At 42.2% G+C, this 26,920-nt stretch overlaps 2 protein-coding genes across 2 annotated transcripts in view; one reads left to right on the top strand and one right to left on the bottom strand.

The window, feature by feature from the left end:
- The first annotated feature begins 618 nt into the window (after window positions 1-618).
- tmtops2b (teleost multiple tissue opsin 2b) lies at window positions 619-26,920 on the top strand. Its single transcript, XM_076746668.1, has 4 exons — window positions 619-1,472; window positions 14,027-14,352; window positions 19,366-19,599; window positions 24,661-26,920. Exons 1-4 carry the CDS (start codon window positions 1,106-1,108, stop codon window positions 24,877-24,879), a joined length of 1,146 nt encoding a protein of 381 aa, XP_076602783.1. The 5' UTR covers window positions 619-1,105; the 3' UTR covers window positions 24,880-26,920.
- Window positions 19,641-26,920, bottom strand: part of st6gal2a (ST6 beta-galactosamide alpha-2,6-sialyltranferase 2a) — a 44,656-nt gene continuing 37,376 nt past the window's right edge. The window contains exon 7 of the mRNA XM_076746667.1: window positions 19,641-23,328. Coding sequence (XP_076602782.1) covers window positions 23,081-23,328 — 248 coding nt within the window. The 3' untranslated portion in view covers window positions 19,641-23,080. The remainder of the gene's footprint in view (window positions 23,329-26,920) is intronic.

The raw sequence follows: 26,920 nt of genomic DNA, 5'->3' as shown, positions 1-26,920 counted from the left end.
AAGAGAAACTGGCGATGCTCATCAAGCAAACACATCAGTCAAATCTAACAAATGAAACTATCTGTTTGTCAATGTCATCACAGAGTGGGAGCCTTGTGTCGTTTGGGTGCAAAAAGTGACACTTTTACAAAGCCAAAATAAAGACTTTTATGAAAAGAAACCCACAGTTTGTGTTCTTGACAGTGTCATTTCAAATAAGTTGAAACTTGGCTCTCCTTCCTCAGCTCCCAAAGACAGGCAGGCATTAATATGCTCATAGTGATGGTGAAGAGGAGAATTATGGACTCTCCAATGACTTCTGATACAGTGGCTGTAGCAAGTGCTCGATTAGACATATGAGCAGCTAACGCACAGATAGCCCAGTGATAAATGCACAGTATTTGCAGAGTTGTTGCAGACAGTCTCCACTGTTGTTGTGTTGTTCAGCACTGTTCAGCAGGTCTGTAATGTTAAAGCAGCATTCACACCATACATCAAAAAATTACCCTGCTGTCAGAAAGCTAAATGAAATTATATGTAGGTACAATTAAAGGAGACACGCACACACACCCAGCTGTCATTCCAATGTCTGGTGACGTAAGAATCCCCTTTAAAAGATGCTGGCTCGCGCAGCAGAGCGCACTCCACACGACACTGATCATCCATCGAAGTGTCCACAGTGAGCGCGGATTACGCGGATTAACAGTGACCTGGAGATGACAGACTTCCCCAAACATGAAGCAGCAGCTCGGAAAATCCTCAGCTGTGTAAACTGTGATGAATAATGACGGCTTTGCCAAAATATTTAGGCGTAACAAGAAGCTCGTGCGCTCCGTGAAATGCGCTGAATCCGGAGAGGGGGCGTGTGAAGGTAACAGGTGGTACAGCGTGCAGTTTATTGCTGTTTTTTAGCCTTTGGGACGTCTCTCTAGGAACCAGTTAGCAGTTCCGTGCTCTCAGCATCAGTGCAGGAATTCTGAAAACATGAGGCGCGTCTTTGTACCAAAGGAAAAGCAGCATGGAGAAAGACTTCAGAAGAAAGTCGCCATTCATAAACTTTCCAGGTGAGCAAAGCGGCCAGCCCTGACTACCAAAACGGCCCCAGAGTGAAGACAAGCTCCGATGAATGGACAGCAGGATGTTTTCTGGTCTAACTGGTCTGAACTACAGCTTGAACCTGAGCGATGACCGGGAGCTGCTGGACGTGCCGGCGGGCAGGGCGAAGCTCTCCCCGACGGGTTTCGTCGTGTTGTCCGTGGTGCTGGGCTTCATCATGACTTTCGGTTTCCTGAACAACTTCATTGTGCTGCTTCTGTTCTGTAAATTCAAGAAGCTGCGAACACCGGTGAACATGATGCTGCTGAACATCAGCGTCAGCGACATGCTGGTGTGTTTGTTCGGCACCACGCTCAGTTTCGCCTCCAGTATTCGTGGGAGGTGGCTGCTGGGGCGCAGCGGCTGCAGCTGGTACGGCTTCATCAACTCCTGCTTCGGTGAGTTCATTATCAGAAACTCTGCCGCAGCTGGTTTCGTCGAAAAATCTTTACACACGAGTTTTGACGTGTGTTTGCATGCCTACTTTAAAAAAAGAAGGCTTTTTATTTTAATGATAGCACTTTTAAGTAACTTATTGTACTCTTTCTGGAGACTCAGTTCAGTGGAAAATTCAGGTGTTTTACCCACAATGGGTACAATCTGAGATATCAAAGGGATTTACCTCAATCTAAATAGTATGTAGTCTATACAAAATTGCGACCCATACATACTGAGCAGTAAATATACACTTTACACTGTTTCTATATCATATCAAACCTACTTTGGCATTTCTGTACTGCACTTGTTAGTTAATGGTCAACATGTTTGCCAGTTTTATCTGCAATGATATTAGTCTGACTGATTTATCGTCTAGCTCTACTTTGTATTCTGACCTTTTCCAGCCAAACGCAAAATCCTCCACAGAACAGAACAGAACAGAACAGAACAGAACAGAACAGGGATTGCAGTGAAGGAATTTTACACGTGATACATTGCCCACGTTTGCCTGCATTTTACCACATTAATTATTTTACTAACAAGAACTGACTGTGAGGCCAAAGGCTGATACGGTTTGTTCCTCTGTGCCGTGGACCTTCATCGTTGTCCAAAAATATAACCTGTTGTCCTGTCTGGAAATACTTAGCAGAATCAAATGAGCAGGCAAGTGTAAGTGGTAGGTGATTTGACAGTGGGATGATGGGGGATACCATCCCTCTTGTTAGCAAAATGACCAATATTCATCCCCCTTGTTAATCTGCCCCCTCCCCCCCCGAGAAAGAGAAAGTGCAGGGATAGAGGGGTTGTTTAGTTGAATATATTAGTCTGGTTTGTCTAACTCATTGATCTTGTCATTGATCTGACTGAAGTTTGTGCATGTTAGAATCTAAGACCCCGACCACAGCTCTGGAATCTGTGGACTTTAACTGTGCTGTGTATTGATAAATCCATGGAGCTGTCTGTGGTGCTGAAGTAATGTAATCCCTTTTTCTCTCAGCCTCAGACCTGTCAATTCTATGGCATATTGTAGATCAAGAAGGTCATCGAGACACACTACTGCATGCAGTATTCTATAATTTTCATATGATCAGTCAGATCATTCTGAAAATACACCCCTCGACTCCACCTCTGTGTCAAGCTGTTTTAGGGGAGACTCAGGGGAGACATGATTACAGATATAGTTTTTACTGTAGAAGTTTGGTGTAACCTTGGAGTGGAACAGCTAATTTGACTAAGAAAATTAACTTGCACTGACTGCACCGCATTCAGCTGCTACAGTTAATGCACATAATTTTAGGTTTTTAAATATCAAAAGTGTGAGGTTTGAAAAGGAGGCATTATAGAAATGCTTTATGTCTACGCCCAGTGAAAGAACAGGCCCACACAAGGCACACAGGCCTATATGATGATATATAGAAGCAGGCTCAGGCAGATGTGTGGGGGCAGGGCAAACATTTGTTTCAATGCATTTTCAAGCTTGATTCTTGCTGGCAGGTCTTTCTGGCTTTGCGTTCGTCTGTGTAGTTGTGGGTCTTGCACCACAAACTGTGATTGTGATGGAAGCTTGGCAACCTTGATTCACTGTTGTGAACACACTGTCTAAGCTGCTGTGATGGATTAAGCCAATGAACTGACCATTCAGGCAAACACATACTGGGTACTTCACCTCACTCATGTGCTGCTTGTACTGGCTACTGCAAAAACTGCGTATTTCTGGGTTTCCTGTATGACTCATATCCAGTAATACTACTAAGCTCGTACTGGACACAAAGGTATTACACCAAACACTGTAGACAGACTCTTGTTGTTTGTGGATGAAGAAACGCTCGTCGATAATCTGCACCTTTCCTGTGCTCGTTCATTTATTACTCCCTTTTCTCCCTTTTTATTATAATTGTCCCTGTTTCCTTCTGTCTTCATTAACAGTCCATCCATTCTCTCCATCAACACAGCAATACCTGTACATTGTGTTATCCCCCCCCCCCCCCCCCCCGTTTTTTCATATCCTCTCGCAGTAATATCTGCTTTGTCTGAATGTCTATACGTTTTGTTAAGTTTTGCCTCTGTTTATTCACCTGCTGTGCTTTGTAATGCCTCACGGATAACAAAAAAGGGAATTTTGATAGAGAAGAAATTCCATTTATTGAAATAAAGGCTGGTATTTTTCAAACTGTGTCTTTTAAATCAGTGGTTGTTTATTTTGACTTTGTTCCCCCCTGGGCTCCTGTACTCTGGTGATTTTTTTTTGCATATAGCATGGTACTGAACGCTGCAGATAGTGCTCATCTCAGTAAGCAGTGAGTCAGTGACCAGACACCAGCAGTCATATGCATGTTTCACGACACCTGTGGATATTGTTCTCATGGGATTTCACAAGAAACTGCACATTGATGAGAGACTGATTTCACAAATACAGGCAAGTATACGAACATTTGTAGACCGCAGATGATATAAAAGCCTCCGCTTAATGCTGGCAGTCATCATCTTTAAGGCAAACACTGACGTGGATGCAAGCAGATAACAGTGCAGAGAAAGAGGTAGTATTGTGGTGACTGACTTTTGTGTTCTTTTTTCATTGTGAAGACAGTGTATAAAAATAATTTCGCCTTTATGGTTACAGTTAGTCATTTGGCAGACACTTTTATCCAAAGCGACGCACATATGAATTCACACACTGATGGCGCAGCACCAGGGGCAGTTTTGGGGTTCAGTATCTTGCCCAAGGATACCTCGGCATGTAGACTGCTGAGGCCAGGTATCGAACCACCAATTGGCAGATGACTGCTCTACCTCTTGGGCTACAGCCACCCACACACACCTTTACATTCTAAGAAATATCTTATTCGATGTGTCTGCATGTGCTTTGTTATAAATACCAATAAATGATACAAGTTAATGCTCTTCTTATTTTTTCCAAAACAACTCGTGCCTGTATGTGTGTTGTAGTTATTTCTTTCCTTGTCCATGTGTACTTCTATTCTTCTTCTTCTTGACATGTGCTTAGGGTCAAAATGCTTTGCAGTTTATAACAGCCAAATCACAAAACGCACAATCATCTCATACTTGAATGAAGCATTTGAAGCGCACAGTATTTTGAAGTGTTCACATGTTCACAAACAGCCAGCACATTCATATCATCCAGTACATCATGTTCTCCCCAGCAGCGGCCTTGTTAAAAGAGCGTTAAACCGTCTGATAATACATCCATTGATGCTTGCCTACGCTTGTATAACACACTGCTTTGCTTTAATTGTAAATGACCATATTACTGCACCACTTAATCATTTCATCTATAAAACCTGCCATCATCCCCACCCTGTGGTCTTTTCTTTAGAGGAGACAGCAGCGCAGTTTCTTCTATATAGCACTGCCAGAGCACAAACTTGCACATCATAACATCATGACTGATTACTGGTCATTCTTGGCCGGCCCGAGGCAAGCATCAAGCATCAAATTTAAAAAAAAAGGCTTATAAAGGTTGACATTCATATTGCACAGAGCAGTCAAGGCATAGAAAGCCTCTTTATGTCTTCTAAATGTCAGATTTTCAACCTCAGCGCCATCTTATCTTTTCTGTAAATCGCCATTTGTCTATTTACCTTCAGTCCTCTAAAGGAAAACAGAACACCAGAACTCAGGATGACTCATAGCCATATTGATGCAATTGACTTATTGAAGTTGTTCACCGTAGCGTTACAGATGTTTTCTGAGGGCTACATTTGAGAAACAGCTCTTTGTACAAGAGAGGAAATGCCACCAAAAATGAGACAAAAACATAAAAGCTGCTGTTAAGAGACCAGACATACCTCTCCTACTCCATCCAACCCTTCTGTCTTTACGCAGAACCGAGTTTTCTCTCCCACCTTCACATCTCTCTCCATATTTCAAAGTTAGACATTGTATTAAGTCCTTGTTTCCATCGCAGGAGTTGTTCAGTTGTAATCGTGAAAGCTGCCTGGGAGGGTGAACTGGGATTGAATCTAGAGTACTGTTTAGGATTTACTTTCAAAAGCTAGACTGGCAAAAATTTATTCTATGTCTATTCATGTCCATTGTCATCCTGTTTCTGGCAGAACTATTTCAATACTTTGTCAAGTGTATAATATATTGCCCTCATATTGCCATGTTCTCAGAAGACTACAAACTATACTCCTTTAATTAATGGAATATAGCTTTTAACTCTTTACTGGCCAGATGCCATCTTCCCCTTCACTGGAAGTTTGACTATGATGATGATTGATGGGCCCTTCTCCCTCTTCTGCCTCTACCTCTGTAGTCTTTTTTTAGCCATGTTAGCAGTCAGTCCACCACTTTGGTCCAGACTGTCATATCGCACCAGCTATTTGATGGATTATGCATGAAACAGATATTAATGATTTCCGGAGGATGAATCCCACTCACGTGTGGTTTTGAGTGAAATATCTCAATTATAAGATGAAATTGGGTATATACTTTCATGGCCCCTCGGGATAATTTGCAATCACTTTGATGATCGCCTGAATTTTCATAAAGCAGGACCACCAGGTTTAAGACCAAATATCTGACAAGCTAATGATGTACTTATCAGCCTTTAGTGCTAAGTAGCAAATAGTATTTTTTCATTGCTTGCTCTGGCTTTGTTATTGCAAGTAATGCAAGTGTTGGTCCAGATATGTTAAACATATGTATATTAGTGAATGGAGTAGGACTGTTAAGCACTTTAAAGAAGTTAAATGTCACAATTGTGTTAGCAGACCAGCAGTAGCACAAGAAAGTGCAGACACCAGAGGCAGAGCAGGAGCAGATCAATGATTTAATGCACAAAATCCAAAAGCACTAAAGGCTTACAGGATGGTGAAGCACAGCATGGGGCAAAACCAGATGCAGGCAAGGAGCAGGCAAGAATCAATAGTCCAATACACAGGCAAGGTCCAGGAAAGCTAAACAAGAATCCACAAATGCCAGGAAAGCTAAACACAGGTTACAAGGAAGAACTGGCTCTGAAAGAGGGGAACACACGGGGTACATCTCAAGTCTCTCAAATGGCATCACTGTTTCCCTCACCTGTGTCTTTTCCTTGTGTCTTAGTCCCTCCCACTGAGGATGGGTAGAGAGATGCAAGGAAACCATGGGAGGAGAGAGGAAACAATATTTTTTAGAGAAATGAGACATCTTTTCACGTGAAGCTGTGTCTGTTTCTGATCACGGCGGCAGCTGATCACAGCTTGATCAGCTGTCACTCAGCTTTAATGGCCGCAGAGACTTTTGATTAATTTGTATCTGCACACGTGCCAGTAGTAATCAAGGCACACAGTTATCAGTGCCAGAGCAGCGGTGTTTTCTCTCTGTAGGCTGTTACATGAACATGAATAACCACCTGAAAACTGACTCCTGCTCTGAGACACAGGAACCGGTTTTACCAGCGGAATATGTTTATTATTCATTATAAACATATAAGGCTTTTGAATGCTTGAAATCATTTATTAGGCTAAATAATTCAGGGAAATGGAAACTATGTAACCATATCATTGATGCTCCTCAGCCTCACATGTGACATGGAAATGATGATAAATTATGTAAAAGTGTTGCTTGCGTACTTACAGACTTCTGCTCTTTCTGATTTTATTTGTTGCATACACACATGCCAATGGAGAGAATAACAGATGATGAAAAGAAACATTTTTGTCACAAATGAAGACAGATGTGGTCCTTTTGTTGCTCAGTACTAAAGTTAACACATGTTCATGACTAGATGAGGAATCAGAAAACAAATCAATTATAAAAGACTGGCTGATAAAAGACTTTCGTGATGGATGCTCTCATGTATCCTCGCTCACGGCTCCTCAAAGATGTCTCCTCACTCTGCGGAGCAGAAAAAAGAGCTTTGGGACAGGCTATCACACAGGTGGGAAACACACATGGGCGAGAAGTAACATCAAAATAAAACAGGATACAGTGAATGAATGGCATGAAACAGAGAAAATTGTGACCTATTGAGAAGGGCGGGGGCATATCACTAAAACCCCTGAGAGGGTGTCATGAAAATTATCAGCCAGGTTGAGGTCAGAACAGCTAAAAGATTGGTTGGTTGTCTCCATATTGTCAGTGTGTTGGGTTCGCTGTGGTTCACCTAACCACAACTGTCAGTCATGTTGCTGCAGATAACCAAATCTTTTGGAAAGCTAACTGTGATACATGAGAGTGAAATGAAGAGTTGATCAGTGGGAGCATGGACATTGATTTTCATTTTAGTGCATTACAAAGACAGGTGGTTTCACAATGAACAAACTGACTGCAGCATAGCAATGAACCATTCTGCTCCATCACAGAAATTCACCCACAACGAAACAATACAAGTCATTCTACTAGCATAAAAGTACCTGGTTGTATTTTCAGTTTAAATTGGTAAATTATATCTTCGAGTGCTACAGTATTTCAGATTTGAAGGGAATGGCTCAAGGACTGCATGAAAGCTTTCAATCATGGTGTTTTTCATAGTTTGATATATGGCTCATCAACATTAAGATTAAATCCATATTAATTCCAGTCAGACAAACTAAATCCATTATTAATTCTGCATGTCGACGGTCACGCTTATTACTGTCATTGTCTGTTCCTCTCCAGTAAATTAAAATGTCCCTCCTGATATTGTATTTTCTACGCTGCACCCTCACAATAGCCCCTGAAAGGAGAAGAAAGATGGCTTGGCTATTTTTCTCCTCCAGTATGCAAACAGCATGAGAGGTGTCCTTGACTTTGACTCCAGTCAAACATTCACACCAGCACCAGTCAGATAGATGATGTTTTGGCCAAGCACATCAGATCTGAAATGAAACAAACATTATCTGATCTGCCACTCCCACGCTTAAAGGATAAGCTTGGCATTTTTCTTATTGTCAACAAATCCCATGAAAAGACCAAACCCAGCAATACCTCGGTCTGTCTCCCAGTACTTGCTGAGCCCCCTACCCTGTCTGCAGTACACAGCCTCAAGCCCCTTGGTGCCCACTGAAGGCATAAGCCAACAGGTCACAAATACATAGGCCCATTTTATGAGTAATTTATAAGCAATTTCCTCAAACAGCTGGGCATTGTAGTTTTAGCTGAGGTTAGGAAAGAAGATTAATGTCCAATCTGAAGCATACATCTCAGGAAGGCTACATTGGTTTGGCCCAACAAGATTGTTTCACACACAAACCAAGGCTGAACAACAAACCTTTCAAAGTCATGTGATTTCCACACAGTGCTGCTCTGTTCCTTGTGTGAAGTTTGAAGTACTTAAACCGTCTATCACTCGGACACTTGATCACGCAGATGACGTCAATGAACGTCTGTGAGGATTCAGAGCTTAAGGCTTAGGCCACGTTCACATCATATGGGACGGATGGTAAAGATGTGAGAGATCCCAATGTTAACGAGCACTCATGTCAGACAGCTTGAAGATCACAGAGTTGGTTATGTAAGGATTCAAATACTTAATATAACACCATATTGATTAAGTCAGGGTTTGATCACACTGAACAGTTGTCTTAGCTGATGATAACTCATGAACATGAATGTTGCAATCAGGTGGACGTCAGAACGGGGTCTCACTGACGGCTCTGTGATTGGGGACACAGTCTGCGCAGTGCTACTGTTTGCTGTGCGATAAAAAAAAAGTCTACTACCTGTTTTTGTACTGGCTATATTAACTGTAATTTGCATATGACTATATATGAATGAATTAAAAAACATCTCATAGAAAGTCCAACAATCTGCAAGTCTGGTGTGCTGGAATACTTCAATCTTCAATCTCTACACTATTTCTGTAATTACGGTTGTTGACTGATTAAAGTTGCATATGAGCACATAAAAATGGTCCAGTGTTCTACAGTTAGGGTGCAACTAAAGATTATTTTCATCATCAATAATAGTTGATATAATCTGCCCCAAGATATTCCTGATTAGTCAATCAGTTGTTTGGTCTGTAAAATGTCAGAAAATGGTGAAAAATGTTGATCAGTGTTCCCCAAAAGCCCAAGATGACGTCCTCAAATATTTTGTTTTGTCTAAAACCCAAAGACATTAAGTTTACTGTCACAAAGGAGGAAAAGAAACCAGACAATATCCACATTTAGGACGCCGGAATCTGAATTTTGACTTTAAAAAAAGATACTCAAACCGATTATTTGATGAAAAATAGTTGAAAACTAATTGATTAAGTGTTGCAGCTCTATCTATATTAATACCTAACTAATGAATGTGTAAAGAAGCCTTCATCGTGTGCAGTTTGTGCTGTTCGAGTCACATTCTGTGACTCAGTTCTTGTCAAAAGATGTAAGACATGCGCAGTAGGTTGAAGATAATTCTATGTAACTTCATAACTTGAGGTATAATGTTGAGGTATAAATTTACATTCAATAGAATGTAAACATTTAGTAATTCTGTTTAGTCTGTGGTTCAGGTGCAAGCTGCGTGTCATTTCAACTGTTTCACGTCAGAGGTTGTGCCGTCAACCCCCAGCTCGGTGAAATGTTTGCAGGGTATCTGCACACACAACACCACAGATACACAGTTAGTGAGGTGCATGTGGAGTACAAACCATCAGGCGCGACAAAGAGAGCCTTTTTCTGAACCAGTCTTATCACACCTTATGGATTTTATATTGTGCATTGTGAAGTTTACACTGTGCAGTAAAGCGTCTGCTCGGGGGAGGATGAGTCAGCCGACACACTGCCTCTCCAGCAGCCTTTCATCTTACATAATTTATTCTGGAAGGCTTTAGATTAAAACGTGAAATTTATGTGTGATTTTTGAGTGGCTCACTTCAGCGAGGTTTGGACAGGAGGTGGGGATTTGCTGTGTGGAGTTTGCCCCGTTCTCTATGTTGGTTTCCCCCGGTTTTCCCCAAATTCATGCTAAAGACACGACGGCTAGCTGAACTGGCTGCACATAGGCGTGGATGTATTTTCTCTATCTATTTCATGTTAGCCCTGTGGTGACCTGCACAGCAATAAGCCTGTGTTTTATCTTCTGATATGGTACATGGTCCCCTAAGAATTCAGCCTCAGATGTACAATGTGTGATTTTAATCTGCACAAGATTTTTGAACTTCTGAATAAACAATAAGAAGATGTTTTCAAATATTTTACTTTGTACACACGCTGTTTGTCTGCCTAATTTCAGTGTGGCGTGTTTGTCCTCTCAAGAGACGCAGGATTTTATGCCTTATAACTCCCCATTCCATGAATGGCAGATGGTAATATGGAGTATTTTGACCCATGGGGTATTTCAATATGACTTTCTATGTGCACTAAGGGGGGCTTGTCATTAGCCCTTCCTTATTTTTCTGAATTATGGTGGAAATTATTGGTAACATCATTATACTGTGAAATAGGAGAAAATTAGAAAGATCAAGAGCTCTACAGAGGAGCACACAGAAGCAGATGGGTCACAGGGTTGGATTTGAAAAGATCAGCAGAGGCATTTTCCAAGACCATTTCAAGGAGCATTAGTCATCCATCCATCTAAATAATGAATTGTATTGTATTTTATTTATTTATTTATCTGACTGATTTATAATGCAAAACAGCAATAAATACATCAATCATACACTTGAGGCTGTTGCTAGGGCCCTGTGCTGCCTGCTGAGTGGAAACCAGTGAAACGCTGCAGCCCCAGTCAGCCACAGATAAAGAAGGCAGAGAAACTATCTGATGGAAACTGAGACCATAAATATTTCAAATACATCACAATCGGTCATGTTTGTAAATTAGGCTGCATGGTTCAAAATCTCTCGAACTCAAACATTTCAGGCACCTTCACAAGACAAAAAAATGTGGAAAAACTCTACTTCTACCACTTCTGGTCTGTCCTTCACTTTGATGAAGAGAAGCATAAAAACTCCCTCAGGCCAAGTTGTCCTGTCTTGCAGTGTGGTTTCTTTCAACTCTGACTTGAGGTCAGAAAAGATCTTGGTACAGCTTGTATAATGTACATTGACAGAGCTCATACTAAAAACTTAAAAGTAATTTTACATTCGCTCAGCTTTACACAGTATGTCCCACGTCAAACAGAATCATCTTTACCTCCAGACATCCAAAACCTCCTCACATAAAGCACAGTGGTGGTGACGCAGCGTAGGGCTGCTTTGATATACTGATTGGTTTGTTCTGTTTGGCCACTGGACTGGAGGTGAAATCCAGAGGAAAGACTCACTGTGGCACCCAGGGCTTGGCAGAAAGCCTTCCCGAGCTGGGAAATAAACTGAGGAGGTGTTTCTGGTGGTGGACTGGAGCTGGGCAGACTCGGCAGGTTGAGACACGAGGAGATGATCCTGAGAACAGACTTAGTTACTGGATAAACAGGCAAGGCAAAACTCTAATGCACAGAACGAAGCACTTGGAGAGCGAAGTGGACGAGACGTGTTACCAGGCTAGTGAGCACAACAACCTGGTGAAGACTGGTGAGGAGGTCGGGGTTTTTATCTTGTGGCCGGTGATAATGGACTGGCTGCAGCTGTGGTGGCTGATTGGCATGGGGAGCAGGTGTATGTGAGCCATAATTGCAGGGAACCGCCCAGCGTGCGCACACACACACACACACACACACACACACACACACACACACACACACACACACACACACACACACGCGCACACACACACACACGCGCACACACACTCATACACAAGGAGAGCACAAAGGGAAAGGGGGGAAAAGGAGGACAAGGAGGCAGAGGTTTCCTAACAGCATGTTGCTGCAGACTGCTGTGCAGCAATTTCACTACGTCTCTGTTAATGTACCATGACACCTTCTTCTGGCAGTTTTAGGGGTCTGCTATGTGCTACATACACATCAATTGTCACACATCAAATAAGACGCGGTCAGCGTGTGTTACGCTGAGGATTGGTGATCAGGGTTTTCAATTTTGCTTTTAAATGGTTGGATACACTTTTTTAAAGTGTTTCTTTCTTTCTTTCTTTCTATTTTTTTTTTTTTTTTTGAAAGACCAAATGAAATGCTGACATTAATGTTTGAATGGCCTTATTTTGCATTTCCAGCAAATTCCTCAAGTTTTGTCCTCAAGCCAGCAGAGTTGTTAAAGCACTGAATATGAATGAAGGGCAGAGACAGAACTTGCATATGGTATCAGTGTACAGTCTTACTCCCACGATACTCCTCTCTGAGAACTGATGCTGAAAGTCAGAAATAGTTGCAGGCTCAATGGCTTGTGAACAAGGCCATCCAAAGTTGGGCAGCAAAAAAATAGAATATAAATGTTGTTGTATAAATGCTGTTTATGCTTTCTTTTTTTTTTTTTGGTGAGAAAAAAAAACAACTTTAAATATGTAGGATCTCTAATTAATAATCAGTTTCCATAATCTGAGCACAGTGGGCAGAGCAGAGCGACAGTCAGTCCATTAAGGGAACTTGTTATGCTAGTACCATTTTGCATCTTGACAATACAATAGAACGGGTGTTTGCTTTGGGCCTGTGGCCTACAATTAAGTCTCGCTTTTCCAAAACAAATGCAACAACGCAGATGTGCTCCTTTTGTGTACTCACCCGGTGTGATAATCTCATAATCTAAATCCTGACTGACTGCAGCTCCGACTTTAGATGAGACACACAAAGACAATTTGATTGAAATTCACTGCCACGGTTCTCTAGAAATTTCAGCGTGTTGGTACGGGAAGGAAATAGTCATGAAAAGTATGAAAGGCAGGAATGACCCGGCAGACAATTTTCATTCTTGGCTTATTAGTTTGAGCCTTAGGAAGCTGGGGGGCACTTCTGAAAGCCTTTGGCAAATACATATGTTTTCAATTCCAAGTACACTCAGCAGTTTAACCTTTGAAAACCTTTGACTGAATTGCAGTTTTTGTCCTGTTTTTAGCTACTCTAGTGGTGTGGCTCCAGGGGGCCCAGTCCACCATTTCGGTCCAGACTGTCTAATTCAGCAACTATTGCATGGATTGTCAGGGGATTTGATTCAGACATTCATATTCTCCTCAGGATAAATGCTAATAACTTTTGTGACCTCTTACCTTTTCCTCTAGCATCATCATCCGGTCAAAAAATTCGTTTGTCCAGTCCTTTTTGAACAAATACCTGCACAAATAATGACATTCCCATCAGCCTCTGATGTACTTTGTGTTTAGTGCTAATTAGCTAACACATGCTAAATTAAAATGGTGAACATGGTAAACGTCATACCTGCTGAATATAAGCATGTCAAAGAGCAGGTTAGCATGCTGGTGTTAGCATTAGCCCCAAAGCATGGCTGATTTCAGCCTCACAGAGCTGCTAATGTGGCTGGAAACCAGCATTTTTTTTTTTAAAAAAAAGAGCTGTTCTACTTAAAGTATTGTTCTAATATTTTTTTCAGGTTGTGTTATTATTTAATAGACATATTTCTGATGGTGTTCTATTGCAATTTGTTCTGCTCCATGTTGTAAAATCTGTGAAGTGTTTTTGTTTCTGTTAATGTCCTGTTAAGCCACATAATTCAGAGCTGCACACTCTCACTCCTCCACCTCTCTGTCTTTCTCAGGTATTGTTTCACTGATCTCTCTGGTAATCCTCTCCTACGACCGCTACAGCACTCTGACTGTATACAACAAGCGTGGGCCAAACTACCGCAAGCCACTGCTGGCTGTTGGGGGCTCATGGCTGTACTCCTTGTTCTGGACCGTGCCCCCTCTGCTGGGCTGGAGCAGCTATGGCATAGAGGGGGCAGGAACCAGTTGCTCTGTGTCCTGGACAGTTCAGACAGCCCAGTCACACGCCTACATCATCTGCCTCTTCATTTTCTGCCTGGGTATACCTGTCCTGGTGATGATCTACTGCTATGGCAGGCTGTTATTGGCCGTCAAACAGGTACAGAGATGTGTGTGTGTGTGTATGTGTGTGTGTGTGTGTGTGTGTGTGTGTGTGTGTGTGTGTGTGTGTGTGTGTGTGTGCGCGCACTGTAAACTATTTTCCTGTCTGATGTTGAAGGCAAAACCACAAAATGCTTGAAATGAACCTCCACAAAAAAGCTTTGAGTAGCAAACGCTCTTGATTTGAAAGGTGGCCAAAAATAGTTTGCTTTTTGCAAAACAGCAGGTGGTTAACTTGAATTCGTGTCAGTTACAATTGACTCCAATGTTGTCCATTTTGGTGAAAAGAATTTAAAAACATTCATGGAAACTTTTCAAACCAAAAGCATTTGCAAAATTCATGCTTTGTGCTCAGCAGCCCTATGAAAAGCAGACTAGTAGTCAGAGTCACTGCAATCACTGAATGTCACTGCCTTGTGGAATGGCAGGGTGTCTCTGTTCATAGAAGCAGAATTAAAAAACATAATCCATCCTTTTTTCCGTCACTCATCCAGAGCCAGGGCACAGTAGGCAAAGCAAGGTAGTCCAGATGTCGCTCTCTCCACGTTTTCCAACTCCTCCTGGGGGATCCTGAGGTGGACCCAAGCCAGATGAAACGCTTCATCTCTCCACCGTGTTCTAGGTTTACCTGAGGGTCTCTAGCAGTTGTCTGGAAAACCTTCAAAGGAAGGTGCTCAGGAGGCGCTCTGATCACAACACCCACCCTGGAATGTAGATTGACTTCCTCTTCAACACGATGGCCTGAACAAAGCTCACATTGCTGTTGACACTGCTGCAATGCGCCTGCAGCGTTGTGTAATGTCACTTGTCACATTACGAGATTATAGCCATTAAAAAGCAAACTCATTTTACAGCGTGAACAACTGAGAAAAGTAACTCGTTAGAGTACTTTTGCATTCCCAACAATAAAAAGTCCTTTGTGATTCCTTGCACATGTTGGTCATATTGTCCAAAGCGTGCATAGCCCATCTACACATCTATTTTTGAATGTATGGACCCCACAATCATTGCGTAGCCGAGTCTACGGTCCATAATCTGCAACTCTGCAGGTAATAACAAGGACAACAGACGCAATAACTCCTTTACAGCTCTGATATGTTTGCTTAAAAGTAGACGTAAAGGCTGTCCTCTCATCCTCTCACTAGCTGAGCTACACATGCGCACTGACACAACTGTAGGATTGGATACCTTCCACTAATATGAAGCTATGCAAAAAAAAATTAACTGTATTAACTGATTACTTGAATTGCTAAACTAATATGTTACATTACTCATGACAACAAAAAAGTAATCTGAGTACTTTGAGGTGTTGATTTATAAAGCGTTACTCCCAACACTGTCTGTCTGAAAAACTCAAGCTCCATTTTTGAGGAGGTGCAGAGGTGCTTGAACTCATTCACATGGGGCAGCACTAAACCAACCCGGGGCGAGCAATCCTCCGTTTTTCAGCAGAGAACCGTGGTCTCAGACTTGGAGGTGCTGACTCTGCTGCAGACATAATCTTCAATCAGTTTCACTTCCCCGTCAAACAGAATTACTGCTCCACAAGTGAAGCCTGATGTCTGCACTCATCTCCATGTTGAGTTTGACCTGCGGCTAGATGTAACTCTGCGTGATCACATTACATGATACCCTCCAATCTACACTCATGTTATTGGCTGAGAAGGAAGGAGTCATCTGATTGGTTACAGATAACTCCCTGTTGGAAAAAAAAAAAGCATTTGTGAATCCAGCCACATCACACATAGAGCTGTTCCATCCAGTTCAACTGTATTGCTGTCAGCAGCCCTGATAAATTCTGTCGTGGTGCATGTAGCTAGAATACATCTGAAAAACAATTTCTTATCTCATTTGGACAAGTTCAACCCACGTGGCACCACATCATATTAAATTCCTGGTCCGCAGATCCACATCAGTCTCTAAAACAGAAGTGAGGCAGGGTGACAGACGACATGATGTGATGATGTGATATCAATGAAAGTTTGATGAAGGAACTTTCTGTCTCAACACATCAGCAGTAAATGACAAGTTTCGGTGACAGTCCATAAATCAAAGAAATATCAGCCCAGGAAAGTTACAGCTACCTTTTCTCTGCTCACCTCATAAACTAGAATGCAGTTCAGCTAGAGGACAAGTTAGCAGTCATGTTGTGAGTCAGTCACACACACACACACACACACACACACACACGCACACACACACACACACACACACACACACACACACACATATTTATGAACTAACTCATGAACCTCAGTTGCTGGTTTTCTCTGCCCATTCATCCAACTTTGATAAAAAGCAAAAGAAACCTAACTCACCCCTCCTCTCGGGATGGTACTTGGGATTGTAGGGGTACTCAGTCCCTTAAAGAGGGATCACAAGGGGTCCTGACCAAAGTGTCAGCAATATAAAGGAATTCCTCACAGGAAGTTGTCTTTGGTGTACTTTTAAGTGGCCTCTCTACATAATCAGTTCCTATACCCGTGGCTCATACCAGCCACAGATATAGGAGGCAGAGAAACTTTACGACTCATAGAAAATGAGGCAGTAAATACTTTTAAAGAGACCAGAACTCCAGTAACAGTTGTTGTATAAAGAACTTAATTGTCAGACTAGCGTGTTTCCACTTTCCTTCATCATCCAAGAAGACCTCAAGCTGAAACGTGTTGGTCTGACAATGAAGTTGTTCTTTATACTGTAAATGTTGCTGGAGCTCTGACCTTTTCAGATTTATTCCCCATGCATTTTTGAGGGAGATGTTGTTGTGAGGTTGTGTCATATAGTTAGTGCCTTAACCACACTTCACCAATTGTATGTAGTCATGTGCATTACTTACCCATAAAATTACTCAAGGATTGCCCTGAGCGCTACAGAGTGATTTTCATATGCACAATGTAAGTGGGGCCAGCTTCAGGCAAAGTAAGAGGTTATAGAGCTGGACTTATAGACGTCTTTCCAATCCCTGTCGAGCACATTTACATTAGCATTGGTACATTGAGTTTTGAGGAGAGACTTTTCTTGCTTTAAGTGAACTCCTTCGCCCTCCGTGTGATTTAGATTGTTTATTCCTGAGAGCAGAGCACAGCATTGCACCTAAGAAAGCTCAGCTGCTGTGACAAAGCCTAAAACCACTCAGACATCTTCTTGTTTCTTTAGTCGTTATAATCCGATGTTTTTGTAAGGAGCTTTGGACCTCCACTGTTTTTGAAGTGTTGCGCAAATAAAGATTATTAGATGACTGCGCTGTCCACAGATGGAGGAGGACAATAAACAACCTCCGGCCTCTAAGAAGGAGCAGGAAACGTTGCACTGACACTGCTGTCGAGCTCCACAGGAGCGTCTCACGTTCATGCTTTTCCTTCAGTGGTCAGTCTTATTATGTGACTGCTGGGTGGCTCTTTCCTAAATATCGTATTCTCGGTTTGACCTCCTGGCATCAATGCCCAGCCTTGTCAAAGTGGCCTTCACCTATAATTACCTCTGTGGGTCACATCAGCTGAATTGGTTTCAGTTCAGTTGAGCATTCAGAGGAGGTCAGGAAGGTTAAGGGAGATGCATCAGCAGATTATAAAAAGCTTCTGTGTGCAACTGTATGAATACCAGCCAGCTGGTTGCCAGGCAGCTGGTCAGCAAATCACAGCTTGTCAACTACAAATGTATCGCCACTTATCAATGGTCATCATCAGTTGCTGAAGTGAACGTTCTGACATTCAACCAAAGCATGAAAACAAGGGTGAAATTATATGTTCAACCTTCTGCTTTTGGCATGAGTAACTATCTCATGCTACTGGAGTTATTACATCTATAAGCAGAGCTGAGCCCCAGCTCGCGCTAGCTGTTAAATCCCTGCCTGCGATTGAAACTTAGCATTATTTGCATTAAGTGTACGAAGTGTCAAACAAAGTTGTGAGAAGTGCTGGGTGCAGCGGGCTGTGTGGAGTACTTGAACATGTCGTGCAGGGAGCTGGGAAAACTACCCCGCCTCTCTCCAATTCATTTCAATTTATCCACATAACAGAAGGGTGAAGGATTAAAGGAAAGCCATCTGTGTGTGAGGAGATCCAAAGAATGAAGTTAAGACAACTTTGATTGGATTAGGGACACGATACAGCTAGACAAATCCTGTTTAAAACATAATTGAAGAGACATGTAGTGAAAATTTAATTTCTTTGTTTACTGGTGCATAAGAAGGTGTAAAGAATATATTATGCTGTTAAATCTTACTGTATTCACACACAAAGTATATTGGCACGTTAAGTTGTGTTGAATCATATCTGAAGCTGAACTGTTTCAGGACTTAAATATACAATAGCAATACAGTGTTTTATTTATTATTTCTATCTTTATACCTACAAACTGAGTCAGCTTACAATAAAATGACGGCATCTTTACTTATATTTACGATTATGTTTTTTAAGGTACTGGGTAACATTTACCTGCACAGTCTTCCTCGGTACAAGGACGACCATTTATGGTGGAAACATTGTCAAGTCTGCCATCTGGGCAGCCAATCTTCTCCAGTTGCACCACTGCATCACACGAGAGTTTCAATTAGTTTGAAGTAGGTACTTCACAATGAACAAGTCACTGCTTTCATTTTTTCATCACTTTTGCTATTCCTGCATGATAGAGCAGTGAAAAGCAGGGACTAATGAAAACGGTCATTATTGATGCTTTTCCCTGAAACACACTGAAAAACGTATTACAGCTTTTTCCACATTTCTGTGTAATTGTCTTTGAATTTGGCAACATAGTTTGTGCAATCAGTGACGCATCCTTGAACACAACAACGTCTGAAGTTTTCAAGGTTTAAGACTCTAAGTTGATTTTCACATTGTGGTGAAATGAAAGGAAACGTGTGGCTGCCTGGAATTGATCAAAGCTATCACACTTTGACAAAAGAATCTTTAAGTGAAGGGGGCGCTTACAGAGGACAGGCTCGAAACTATGCAATGATCTCAGAGTGATTGTTTTCCTCTTGCTTCATCAGCGCTCTCTGACTCATTCACAGGTGGGTAAGATCAGAAAGACTGCAGCCCGGAGGAGAGAGTACCACATACTGTTCATGGTTCTGACCACAGCGGCCTGCTACCTGTTGTGCTGGATGCCTTATGGTGTGGTGGCCATGATGGCAACATTCGGCCCTGACAACATCATCAGTCCCGTGGCCAGCGTAGTGCCCTCACTACTGGCCAAGAGCAGCACCGTCATCAACCCCCTCATCTATATACTTATGAATAAACAGGTGAGTCAGCAACTCGTCTGATTGACTAGTGAAAGGCAGTCTGACATGTACAACAGCTTTATTTACACAGTAAAAAAAAGACAAATTACAACAGCTGAAATCATACAAATGGTCTATTTAAATATCAATTCAAGTGTAAGAAGAGAATCCACTGACAAATCAAAGTCAAGAAGAACACCATAAGGCCGTTTAAAGTGACACAAGACCTTCGCTCTTCGTCAGTCATGGATGCTTCTTTTTCTTTTCCTCTTTTCAGGAATACTGCAGGAAGGAAGGAAATGTAAAACTTGAATGTTGAACAATCATTCAGAGGCAGTGTGGTGCAGCAGTTCCCACAATTCGGAGTAAAAACAAGACATGAAAAACAGGCCTGGAGAAGCTGAGAGGGCATAATGTAGTCAACAGTGTCTGTAAATGTTCTCATCTCACCACTTAAAAACTATAAAGTTTATTTAATACTGCCAATAACATTGCTGTTTTAAAGAGGATTCAAAAATCAAATTATATTCCACATTAAGCATCCCAGAGAGAAGCAATAGCACCTTAAAAGTCCTGCTATCACTCTTGAGTCCTCTTCCCACGCTCAGCACATCCTGCTGAGACAGAACTAAAAATAGAATTTGGCGCAATATTAAGATGCGAACACGAAGTTGGCAGAAGCCATCGCACTTTATCAAGTGCTCCCAGGGAACTACTAACAGCTGCACCGCAGCTGGATATGATTTCCCAGTCCACAAGCATGCACTAAAATCTGTAAAACACCACTTAAGAAAAACAAAATAAAAATCTTAAAGGACAATCGCCCCTCACAACATTAATGACGATGGTGTCTACTTGCAGCACGGTACAGCACAGACAGTTTAAGACTCTTAGCCCTGATCCTGATTTGCATGCTCTGTGCATTGGAAAGTAATCAAAGTTATCAGGAATACACATGTACAATATGTTCAGGGTTTTTGCACCTTCAGTGTGTTTACAATCACAAGCACAAAAAAAAAAAAAAAAAAATTAAATTGATCATTTATCTCAACAGAGAAACGTAAAACCTACAGCAGAGCATGGTTCAAAATGAATGGTAATTCTCCTAAAGCTTCACAAAGTCTCTTAAATGTGTTTGTTAAACCTCTGTGACAGACGTCTAACAGTGGCTGACTTTACTGGGTTCCTTGCACTCCGAAGGGCACGCCAAACAATCCGCCTGGATGTGGGGCTGGGTATCAAACCTCACGACTTTTTCAGCAAGTAGTGCCATGTGACCATACACATGACATAAGACCTCTTGTCAACTGTCAGAGACATCACCATGCAATTTCTGCCGAGGCAGCTGCAAATCAATGAGAGGAACTGCTTCATGGCAATATTAGATTCACAGGATTTTTGCATCAATGTGATGAAATACCTTTGTCGTGTATGTAAATCACTGAATCTTTCCGTCGAATGCGACAACCATCTAATAAATCCTGTCTTCATGAAGGTTATGATGTTCTGCTTTTGATTTTGGTGGGCAGGGCTGTTGTATTGGACTTACTGGATCACGATTTACAGTATGTCAGTGTTGTAATATTAAATCCCATAACAGAAGAGTCTTTCTGCGTCGCCCACCCTGTTTGTCAAATGCTGAAAAGTGGCATCAAATACAGCCATGTTTCTTTCCTTTGATCAGTTACAAAAAGGCTTTTTTTGTATTGTTTTGGTATCAGCACAGTGCGTGTTTGTAGTAGTAATGCTAAATGCTGAATGATACCCAGCCCTACTCAACAATAAGTAATGCTAAGCCCCAGAATCATCTACATACTATCACGACAGAGCCATCTAAATCAACACACATCAGATTATTCAAAGCAACATTTCCGTCGCTGGTTTTTCACATATTACGAACCACAACCAATGGCACAAGAATAGTTTGTAGATTAGCACACTTAGCAATAAAAATCTCTGTTATAGGCAAGATTTTTCTGCGGCAGAAATCATAACCAACTCTCCTCTCTACGCTCAGCTAATACTTCCACAGCTTGCTGCAAATGTGGCACTGACTGACTGTAAACATAAAAACCATCCTGCCCGTGAAGACGTTACCGCTTCAGATTCCTCTTTTATAATCGTGTCCACTCTGAGATTCAGACAGGTACAGACCAGTATTAAAGGATTCAGGAAATATGAGTCATCTATGGTTGTAGGAAATGAGCTTTCTGCTGTTACGTGACAAAGAAATAACCCTGCACAGACGCAGACCATACTGCAGCGGTGAGCTCCAGGGAGGGTTTGGCCATTACACGCAGTGGTAGAATTACATTCAATAAAGGGTGAACTGTCACAAACGGGGGCTGGTGATTGCTGAGTGCAGAGCTGAGAATCCCCTGATACAGCTCACTTCAGCAGTATCAACTGCTCCACACCTCTCGCGGCAATTAAACCTCATGTTACTGCAGTCTTGCCACAGTATGTACTGCATGTATCTGAACAGTGACAAGGCGACCCGAGGAACGTGTTCAGCTGACCACTAGGCACAGGGTTACGGCTGTTCTGAGCACCGGTTTGTTCTCAAGATCCATTTTGGCCCCATTCATTTTGATTTGATTATGCCGTCAGTTTAAAAAAAGAAAATAAAATCGGTAGGATGAATCCAAGAAAAGGACAAGCAGTGCCTTCCATCCTGTGGGTTAACCGAGAGTCAGGCTTCTTGACACTGAATGATCAATAAACCTAAACGTGTGACCAAGGAGTGAGAAACCGGTGGTAGTGAGGTGGCAAGTCTGCATGCACAGGAGAGTACTTTAGCATTAAGCATAAAATCATCAGTCGTGTGAAATAAACCAAGCGTGACAACACGAAACAACTTCTGATTTCACGCAGAGACAATCAGAGGAATGTCGAACAGGATCACCCGCTGCAGAGCGATGAAATCTACAGTAATACATATGTGTGAATGCGTGTATATTCGAAAGTGTGTGTTGCATTTATGACATTCAGCGTGGATCTCTGCTTATTCACGACCCTTTGGACCAGTAGAAAAAGAAAAAGAAAAATCACAATTATCCACTGTATAAACAGTGGCATTTCCTGTAAGTGGAGAACCACCCATACTATTGAAAAACACAGAGTTTACACCATTAAAACACACCCAGTTATTGAAAATTCACGTGTCTACCTAAAAACACTGATCTGTTGCTACCCTAGTCAGCTCCACCGCTAACGTGGCTCAGCTAAAGCAGAGAGAAACGTCTTTCCAGCTCTGTCTTGGATACTCGTCCTGCCAGTCTGTGGTCTAGTAAACCATCTTGATGAAGACAAGTTCTTTCAGAAGCCCCCACGTTGATCCCTCCCTGGAGGGATATGGCTTATGTTCTTCATGGGTCTAATTTGAAACTTCTAAGCTCCAGCCTCCTTGTCTCCAGTGGATTTATTGCACCTCTCCCTTACTCAGCCAGAAAAGGCCGGAGTGTGTGTATACGTCCGGGCTCAGAGGGTCAGGTTTCATATCTCAGATGTCACAGTTGACGGTGCTGAAGCCTGGAAGAGTGACACGTCCCTTCCTCCTGAGGTCACTCTCGGGCCCCGTGTTGATCCGCTGGATCAGGCTCTTCTCATACAGGAGGGGATGGTAGGCACCCAGTGTACAGGCAGCATCATAGTAACGCTCATGGTAGTGGCACAGGTCCGTCTGCCTCATTGAGGGAATGTACTCGTAGACATGCACCTGCTCACACAGCGCCATCATTAGGAGGATGCCTGCAATGGCAACAGAGAGAGGGAGAGAGGGAGAAGTTCAGATTTCATATTCAGAAATACTTTCTATAAAACAAGACTTCAAAAATTAACTACGGTGCTTTAGGGGTGCTAGCAGGCAAATTCTGTTACCTTCAGCAAGAGCGAGGCTGGCCGTTTCCAGGGTTTAGGCTAAGCTAAAGCTAAACAGTGTCATCGATGCTCTAATACTCGCAAACAACAAACAATAAATGAACTTCCAGGCTGTGCAGGAATCTGTAGCCTGGTTTCAGACTTCTTGTTGTCCACATGTTAGGTTTGTTGAGCGAATCAAACTGGTCCGGTGTGTTCCCATTGACGCTTGCTTTCCCCAGTAACAGAAACAGTCTACCCATCACAGCTTTGTAGTCAGGGACTTCAGATACACTGGGCAGTTCTCAGGTGCAAATGTGATTTTAAGTGAAAGTGAAGTTCAGTTATGCTGAAAGAGAGCATGCACGCTCAGCAAAAAACCTCCTTTAGATGAAGATAAAAACCGAACCAAATGCATAATATATGAAGCTGGTGAGTTGGCCTGCTTCAGCATGCTCTGCACGTGTCTTCACTACACTGTGTTATGTTGCCAACACAGAGCAGTCAGCTCCCACTTCCTCTTTGTTACCTTTTGTTCTTTCTCATTGCATGTTGCTTTGGACATTGCTGCCAATTTCTATAATTTTACCTCTGATTATTCTGCTCACAACTCTTTCCTTCTTCTACTGCTGCTATCCAGCGTGATTTCAATCACCACGAATACTAAAGTAAAATCCTTCCTAGAATAAGTAAGCGTGTCTTTTTTTCTTTTTAGCAACACTTTGCTAAAGCCTTATCTCTATAATGTGTTTGTGTCAGTTGGCCGTGGATATTTTCTTAATAAGATCCAGAAGTTCGACCATCTACGTTGTCTTTTCTAGAACTAATTGTAGGCATTGACAAAGACCTGCACCGATTAATTCTGAAGAAAAATGATGATGACAAGCAAAAAATAAACAGACATACAGGAAAAAGATTTTTTTTTTTAAATAGCAAACCCTCACGTTCAGAGAGCTGCTCTCCAACTAATGTGTCAAACTACAGACACCTTCTCTGCCAGTACAAAGCCATTAGGGGACCTTTTACTCCTCTCAAGTGGCAAAACCTGTTGACTGCAAGGACATGAAAGTGCACTAAGACATGATTTCTACCTAATCAAACTGACCGACAGAACTTTACCACAAGTCTCTCTGAGAGACTCAAAGGCAGATCAATCCACCTTTGAGGATTCCAAGAACTCTCATTTTGAGCTGGTATGTTGTTGTCTTTCCTTGTCTTTCTCAGTTCTACAGGTGTTTCCTCATTATGTTTCACTGTGATCACTGGTCAGCAGAGAATGGCAACACCTCAATGCCCTCTAAGACCACCGTAATCCAGCTGAACCGCAGAGTCTACAACAACACGGTGGCCAACAACACCGCCCAGATCTCCGCCGAAACTCTCAACCAGTGCTGCAGCACCTCGGCCACCAAGCACACAACCCCACCCAAGGTCATCACCTGAGCCAGAACGTCCTCAACATGACCAGGCAGGAAACACAATCTTGATGAGGCAGCAAAGGCTCATCTTGACAGCTACACCTACAATGTCACCTACCGTGGAATGTGGATGATGCATTTCAAAAGTAAATGTGCTTAATGTGTCAGCTTGTGTTTGTACAGGAAACAATCTTTGTGTGCGTCCATTGTGTTAATGAACATGTACGGTACAAGACACAAGAGTACTAAATGCCTGGAGAAATACATGTTATACATACACTACACAGCCAAAGGTATGCAGACACCTGAACATCATACCAATGTGTGATTGTTGAACATCTCGTTCCTAATCCTCAACAGCCTCTACTTTTCTCAGAAAGCTTTTCAAAAGATTTGGGAATCTTGCCCTTGAGATTTGCTCCCTTTCAGCCACAATGTGAGGGTCGGGCACTGGTGTTGGCACTGGCTCCCAGCTGGCTTCACACCAAAAGGTGTTTCAAGGGTTGAGGCCAGGGATCTCTGTAGGCCAGTCAAGTTTGTCTACACCAACATCAGAAAGGATTTTACCAAAACCACCAATTTGGAAGCATAAAAGAAAAATACTAAGGAGCACAAACCATGAACTTCATTAGGGTTAAAAAGCTAAAAAGCTAGCAATCCCAGCCAATTTTTAAATCTATGTATTTGCTAAATTCCTTTTTGAAATCCACATTCTGCTCTTCTTTCAATCATCTTTTCTAGAAAACAAAAACCTAGTGCCTATTTTCTGCTGCCGTACAGTCTTTTTGTGCTGCTGTAAATGTCAAAGCTAGTCAATCATAGATTTGTGCTTCTTCAGTCAGTGACTAAGTGGATTGCTGTATTCATAATTTAACTTCCATCTTTTCCTCCTTCCTGCAGCCTCGACGTTGTTATGACTATAAATGAATGACTGCAGAATCCTAAAAACTCTCACAATAACCTTCTCCTAAATTTAACTTTCAACTTGTATATGCTCAAAGTGTTATCATTTTTGTCTGCATGATAGGCTTTTATTTATCTTTATTTCTGTGGTAGTGTCTTCTCTGTTGATGTAGTTTGTTGCATGTTTCTTCGTGCATTAAATTCTGGATTGATGTGAAATCACAGAGACAAACAGTTACTAATGTAATTGTAAAATCTGCATTAAATTTAGCAGCTCTGCCCTCTTTAGGAGCAGCTGGTCACACCTGTGGTCTCACCAGTACAACCCTGAAAAAAAAGTCCAAAAAAGTTGGGAATCTGTGTAAAGCATGTAGAAAACAGAATGTGACAACTAAAAGTTTTGTTTTCTTTACATTTAATTTTATTTTAGTCCCAACTTTCTTGGAATCGGCCATGGGAAGTTTCCATCATGGAGCATTTGGCCCGTGAGACGGCAGTGACGATCGCAGCTATGATAGGTTCAAGGAAGAGGGAGCTCAGGAACCCCCTCTTTGTGCTCCCTTTTCCCTGAACCGATATGGAATGCCAAATACCTCATATTTCACCTGTTTTTAGTTTCCCATGCCAGGAGGGGTGAGGCCTGTCCGAGATGGGTAAACAAGCTGTGATGTGTGACTACGAGACAGATAGTTCTGTGATGCAACACACGCAAAGCAAAGGAATTTGCAAAAGCCACCTCAAACGTGTGCGCACTGATGTGGTTTAGAGGGTCTCTCTCCACCTCGTCCACAGCGTTCTAGACCAGGAAAAACAGGATGTAACACCACAGAACTGGAATACAAAAACACACCGAGGGACACAAACTGTGGGAATGTAATGGCCCTGAGTGAAACTGTGCTCGAGCACTGCGCGGATATCAGTGCTTATGTGACGCGGACAGGATGGTTGCTTGGCTCTGAGACAGCGATGGCTGACCTTCTCGCAGCAGGGTGGTGATGAGACCCTGATTATGAGAGGACAACTGCGTGTCCTGGAAAGTGAATCGAGTCAGCTCCAGATGTGAATGCATGTTAACCCCTCACTGACTCTTATTGACAGCCAGTTTATTGTGTTCTAATGTTGGTTTTCATTGCTTTAATAAATATTATTGCTGTGGAAGAAAA

This window comes from Chaetodon auriga, chromosome 13 (assembly GCF_051107435.1).
Source record: "Chaetodon auriga isolate fChaAug3 chromosome 13, fChaAug3.hap1, whole genome shotgun sequence".
NCBI classification, from domain to species: Eukaryota; Metazoa; Chordata; class Actinopteri; order Chaetodontiformes; family Chaetodontidae; genus Chaetodon; species Chaetodon auriga.
The sequence above is the reverse complement of the archived record's forward strand: the minus strand, read 5'-3'. Positions and strand labels throughout refer to the sequence as shown.

Bases quoted from the DNA above. Each gene is read 5' to 3' on its own strand.
- tmtops2b (XM_076746668.1), top strand. From the start codon at position 1,106: ATGGACAGCAGGATGTTTTCTGGTCTAACTGGTCTGAACTACAGCTTG. The intron at 1,473-14,026 runs GTGAGTTCATTA...TGTCTTTCTCAG, and splicing joins CTTCATCAACTCCTGCTTCG to GTATTGTTTCACTGATCTCT. The intron at 19,600-24,660 runs GTGAGTCAGCAA...TGTCTTTCTCAG, and splicing joins ATATACTTATGAATAAACAG to TTCTACAGGTGTTTCCTCAT.